This window comes from Zingiber officinale, chromosome 6B (assembly GCF_018446385.1).
Source record: "Zingiber officinale cultivar Zhangliang chromosome 6B, Zo_v1.1, whole genome shotgun sequence".
Taxonomy (NCBI): domain Eukaryota; kingdom Viridiplantae; phylum Streptophyta; class Magnoliopsida; order Zingiberales; family Zingiberaceae; genus Zingiber; species Zingiber officinale.
The window spans coordinates 82,613,092-82,619,032 of NC_055996.1; the positions used below are offsets into that span (position 1 = coordinate 82,613,092).

A 5,941-nucleotide genomic window follows, 5' to 3' on the forward strand; every position below is an offset into this window, starting at 1 on the left:
TCTTACATGGGTTGAGAGGGACAACTCACAAGTTCCACTCCTTCCTCCTAAAGTTAATTAGTTCGTATATATATATATATACACATGCAATTAATTAATCTACACGCTTTGCATGTATATATGTCGACGACGCAGAGCTAGCGAGTGGAGGGGGGGTTTCAGTTTGATTCTGCGAACCCCACAGCTATCGCCATGCATGACAGGTCGCTCTCAGGTCATGCATACATATGAGGTGGGAAGTTCACCATGCCGGACGGCCGGGCAGGCGGGGCGGGGCGGGGCGCAAGGGAGGATCGAGGAGAGTAGGCCTGAGGAGAACTTTTGATAGTCACATGGACTTACAAGGACATTTCTTTGTTGGGAGGGCATGAGATGGAAGCAGATGGGGGAGACTAACTTCGGGCCCTCTCTATAGAGTTAATTAGTAGTATAGGAATGGACCACTTTGGAGATGAAGACAAGCTCATCAGAGATATATGCATTCCTTGTGATCCGGACTGAATTGTAGCCAGTGTGTAATATAATGAAGTATTTTGGAAGATCAAATTCATAATTGAAAAAAAATAAATAAAATTAAAATTGTGCACATATCATGATCAAGGTTATTAATGAAAGAACAGTATATTTAGAATATATTTACACCACATCACATCCTGTACTTGAATTCTTTTATAAATATGAAAGTGATTGTGTCAGTTTAAAAAATTCATAATGTTCAACTCATTTTGTACATGTATATATATATGCTTTAACTAGATAGCAGCAAACCATTGATAGCAGCATATTAATTAGCAAAGTATAGATTTTAAGCTAGCTAGTGATCAATGCCTTTGTTTTCAGCATATATATATATATATATATATAATAGCCAAGCTATAGTTACTAAGTAAATAATCCTCATTTTATTTCTCTAAAATAAAATCAAAATTCAAATTTTCAGCTTTGTTATCATATGCTTAGAGAGAGGAACATAATTCAGTTCTGCAAAGATGCCAAACTGCATAACACTAACACAGAGCTGAAGTATCAGTATCTTTTTCAAAAGCTTAGATATATCATTGCAGTAATTTCAAGACCATGAGATGCCATTATCATCAGACCTGGAAGGTTTTTTGTTTTCCCTCAAGCAGAAATGAGATATTCATATATAGTTCATGAACACAAAGACTAGTATATATGCAGATCAAGAGGAAATCTATATATTGAAGTATGTGTAAAGCAAGAACTTGTTCTCCATTCAAACAGTGTCATATATATTTGTATAGCTTCAAGGTTCATAATTATGAAGTTCAGTTATCTTCAGCAGCATAAGAACATTAAAAGAATGCACGGTGATGAAATGAAGTTTATGAAGAAGGAATAAGGAGAGATATTTTGAAATGGTCGTCTTCTTCTTCTTCTGTCATCTTTCTATGAATCTTATGTCGATTGATTAATTCCTTGCTAGCTAATGGAGTAACGCAATGTATTATTAAATAACTAATTATTCGAATAGAATATATATCTATATATATAAGTAATTAGCTTTTCTAAATTGATTAATGTTCAGCATCTGAATTGCTCATGAGGATGATGCATGCATACATATTGTGTATTATAATTAAGTTGTCTTCTCATCGATCGTCTCCTGTTCTTCTTCACAAGTCAAGGTCCAATGTCAAGTGGTGTTCTTCGTGCGCCGACGGCGACGAAGAGGCTTGCGAGGGCTCCTCGAGGAACGGGATGAATCGCTGCGTAAAAGTCGACAACCGCGGTGCGGTAGTACTGCTAGTCGCTGATAGATCGCCGAGGAATTGGCCGGCTGCAGCATTGCAGGCGCCGTCAGATTCGGCGCAGCAGTCGAGGTTGACTCCGAACAGCCTCACGCGCTTGGCTGCTGCGGCCGCCTGGTTCCGACCCAGCGGAAGCGAATTGAGAACCACCGATGGGACCCCGAGCTGCGGTTGCGGTGTCCGTGGCGGACCGCCGGCAGCCATCGGAGACCCGAAAAAGAGGAAATGACCGGGAGAGGTCTGGTATCCGTACGGCGACGCCCGGTTGTGGTGGTCGTAAGAAGCTGCCGCCGGAGGGACGAAGAACCGGGCGCCGCCGCCCCAGGGTGTCAGCGGCGACCTCGCTGCCAATGACGTCACACCCACGAAAGAGGGCGGCAGGCGTGGGATCCGGCCGACGTGGTGCTGGTTTTCCGGGCGCCGCCGCCAGTCGATGTAGAGGTTTCCCCTGTCGCCAGGGTCGTCTCCGACGCCGCGGCCGAAGGAGACGACGTCCCCGGCGTCTAGGCGCTTCTCCTTCACGAAGCGGCTCCAGCCCTTGGTCATCACGTAGCTCTGGCTGCTGTTCCAGTAGGAGTAGCGGAAGCGCCACGACTTCCCCGTCCGGTCATCGAAGCTCAGCAGCATCCCTTTCTCGTTGCTCGCCGGATTCAGCGGGAAGTACTTCTCCGCGTGCTGCTTGGGGATCACCAGCCTGTTCAGCTTCCCCACGTCGCTCGGCGTCACCACCTTGTCGAACATGTGCTCCTTATTCTCCAAGAAGAAGCTATAATTAGCCCTCTCTTGATCAGCCCGTCCTGCTACGCCGGCGGTTGTCGGACCGACCTGCCATTGGAGCGGCGCAGAAGAGGAGGAAGCATATGGTTGTAAACTATTAGTAACCGAGGAAGGATCATGCTTCGACTCCTGATCATCGTTGATCAAGTAAAAGCCATCTGATCTTGCTCTCGAATTGAACTCCATCGACAATCGAGATCACTAATTGTGAAGCTCTTGCTGTTGACTAGTGACTATAATTCATGTGCCATGTGAATTTCTGTACAATCTACATATGATCAGGAAAGGAATTGCATACGAAAAGGGGGAGAGGAAATTAAATTGGTACCTTGAGCTTTGACTACTGAGGGAGAGGTAGAAATTAGTTGTAGCTGGGAAAGGTAGAACCATGAAAGCATGTCTACGGTCTGCTTGGCTTTGTTTCTGCTTCCTCCCTAGCTTTCCTCTGCCAATCCATGAAGGTTCCCATAAGAAGGGTGCATTATTGTCGCCTCACAGTAAACCAAACAGGAATAATAGAGATGGACAATGGAGAAAGCTAAGAGAGAGGAAAGTAAGAGAGTAATAGTAGGTTCGATCGTTCTTTATAAGGAAGTGCAAGAGAGGAGAGTGTAGGGATATGAGCCCATGAGCTTTCTGGTTGCATTCATGTGAGCTTGTCCTTTTCATCTCAGCGAGTGTTCAGATACATGAGTTGTGCTAAACCCCTAACACAGGCCAGTTCCTCTCTAGATATCCTAGATCCCTCCCTTGATATGTCAAGGTGTTCACACATCAATGAGCTCTCAATGCCATCTCTCGCATCATTTCTTTTACTTACTTTGATCATTAATTGTGAGGATGAGGAGGTTGGAATTAGGGGTTGACGAAGGCATGAGTTGACTCTCGGGGGTGGGTCAAAACTTTTGTTGTACTGCTTTGGCCGGTCGCCACTATTAAAGTCCCAACAGTGGAGATGGGAATTAAGAATGAGACATAATGGAGGATTTCTCTTTCTCCTAGCATTCTGTTTCCGATCCTTCCTTGTCTCCCAAAATCCATGGGGGCCGGGACGGAAAGATTCCTAAGGCCAACCAGCTGATTATTTTGGACGATTTAATCATTGAATATTATGTCGAAGTAAAAGAAAAAGAGGACGCAATAAATTAAAGTGATTTGTCAAATTTTATTATGGATCTACAGATAAGCAATGGACGGTGCAAGTGCGTCGAGTACAAAGGGAAAGATGATCGATCCATCCATGGAAAATTAAAGTAGGGCTGGAAGATCCCAACATCGACCATCATGATGTTTACGTATTAATGTACATGGACTGCCACAGAGAGGCGGAGGAAGGCCACGACAGGGTTAGCGAGGAAGAGAGTAACTGAATCTTTAATGAAGACAGCAGAGTTTTGTCCCAACCCAAACGGCAATCTCATGCATGTAGCTACTAGCAGTAGCATGTGCAGTTCTCTAGCCCTATATGCCATTAAATAACACCCACAATCTTCTTCCCCAAAACTCTCCCTCGATCGATCACCTTCTTCCCTGAGCTAGAAAACAATTTGGTGTGTACCATCGCCACTGCCTCAATTTGGCTAGAGTACATCGCCAAGGGTTGGGAAGGAGAGAGGAGGGTACGTAGTGAGAGTGTGGACCATTAATGGTGAATGAGATTTCTATACGAAGAAGTAACTTGGGAAGGAGGCTAGTCGTAGATGCAGTTAGATTGGCAGTGTACGTATGTAAACATGTGAGAGTACTCTCGATCCTAGAGATGTGAGTGGAGCCTTGGCACACTTGGAAGCATGCACCATGCATGCAGAAGCAGTAAAGCTAGCTAGCTAGCTAGCGTTGGTTCAGCTAGCAGCTTCATGTGCCAGATCTGTCATCGACACCATGGAGGAACCTCAATGATCCATACATGGATCAGTGTATCTCACAGGTTGTGCCACTTGGGAGCTCCCCATGCAGTCTCCCAATGGAGCTGGATTATTGGCGTTGGGCCACCTATGCAGTAACACATGCTTCAATAATTCAATGGCCGTGGAGATAAAAGGCTGTATGATGGGGACCCCTCCCTCTCTTTCTCTCTCATTATTTCTCATCCCATTTTCATTACTCTTTAATATTAATTAAAGGATGACAGAATTTCATTATAAAATTTTGACAGATACTTCTCTTTTCTCATCCTTTAATTAATGTAATGATCGACTATAAACTTATTTTTTCATTTACCTTCTATATAATGTAGAGAGGTGCTATAAGAACTTAAGGAACACTTAAAGTGAACATAATTAATTTTTTTTACTATAATTTCTTATCACATTCTCTCATGAAGAAAGCCTCTTTCATTTCTTAGCCAACTTAATAGTTAACTATAAATTGATCTTATAATTTATCTTCATTTATATAATCCGGGACGAACTATAAGAAATATTTAAAAGGAACCTAATCATCTCTCTTACCCTTTCTTATCATTCCATGCTACTGAATTGCATAATCAAAGCGTCATTAAGGGTTAATAATGCCCATTAAATGATTTATTTTTCACCTCATCCAACACCAGTAAGTGCATCATGACCCCTTCCATTAGGCGCATGAGACGTTGTCATATGAGATGATCCTGTCTAAACCAGGAGTCAACGGACACTGGGCACGTGGCGCTCCCTGCTGAATCCTCGAGCGCTCCGGCGAACCTGCAGCAAAACCGAGCCGGGAGGGGTGTCCCGGCGACGGCCCTCCGACGCTCAAGTCAGGCGAGGAAATAGCAAAGAAGTGGCTTTCAAGTAAGAGACCCTCGTACCTCCGATGAAGAAATGGAGGCCTTATATAGACCTCTCGAAGAAGCCTAGGCGCACCAGTCAAAACAACCACCTGCCTTCGACCATGCCCAGGTATGAGTCTGTCAGAAGGGCCATGCCCAGATATGGATCTGTCAGGAAGACGTCCCTGAGGCCATACTACTACTGTAGCAACCTTCCCCTGATGTGACGGCAAGATCCTCCATCGTGTGATCTTGTGTACGGCCTAATCATCAGACATGCTTCTGCTGATATCCCATAACCCGTGCCGAGCGCATAGGCCGCTCGGCCACCTTTGTACCCTCGCCTCTATCCTGGCCGAACGGACCACCCGATCGGCCCTTCGGTCTCAGCCGAGCGGACTTCCGCTCGGCCCTTCGATCTTCCTGCCTTGGCGTCGGAAACCCAAGCCCGTGGATGGGTTATCTATAGCTCCGCTCGGACCATTATTCGCTGGGCCAGCCCTCCATCCTTCCTTAGGCTGGGACCCTTCAGAGGGTGGGCCCTCCCTTCTTACCGCCGGATCACTTGCCTTCACTTCAAGTCTAGTCGAAGGAGGCAGTGAGCCCGACTGACTGGACTATGTGTCTGAGCGGGCGTTCGTCG

General features: G+C 45.3%; 1 protein-coding gene across 2 annotated transcripts; it reads right to left on the bottom strand.

Moving 5' to 3' along the window:
* Positions 1–1,498: 1,498 nt before the first annotated feature.
* On the bottom strand, positions 1,499–3,151 carry LOC121990353 (B3 domain-containing protein Os03g0120900-like). Of its 2 annotated transcripts, none has more exons than XM_042544497.1 (2): positions 2,878–3,151; positions 1,499–2,817 (listed from the first exon to the last, which is right to left on the bottom strand). In XM_042544497.1, the coding sequence occupies exon 2, from the start codon at positions 2,733–2,735 to the stop codon at positions 1,638–1,640; it is 1,098 nt and encodes a 365-aa protein (XP_042400431.1). In that variant the 5' UTR covers positions 2,736–2,817; positions 2,878–3,151; the 3' UTR covers positions 1,499–1,637. The 2 variants fall into 2 exon arrangements, with proteins under 2 accessions (XP_042400431.1, XP_042400430.1); XM_042544496.1 differs by having other exon boundaries at positions 1,499–2,808; positions 2,878–3,150.
* Positions 3,152–5,941: the final 2,790 nt, after the last annotated feature.

Bases quoted from the DNA above. Each gene is read 5' to 3' on its own strand.
- LOC121990353 (XM_042544497.1), bottom strand. From the start codon at position 2,735: ATGGAGTTCAATTCGAGAGCAAGATCAGATGGCTTTTACTTGATCAAC.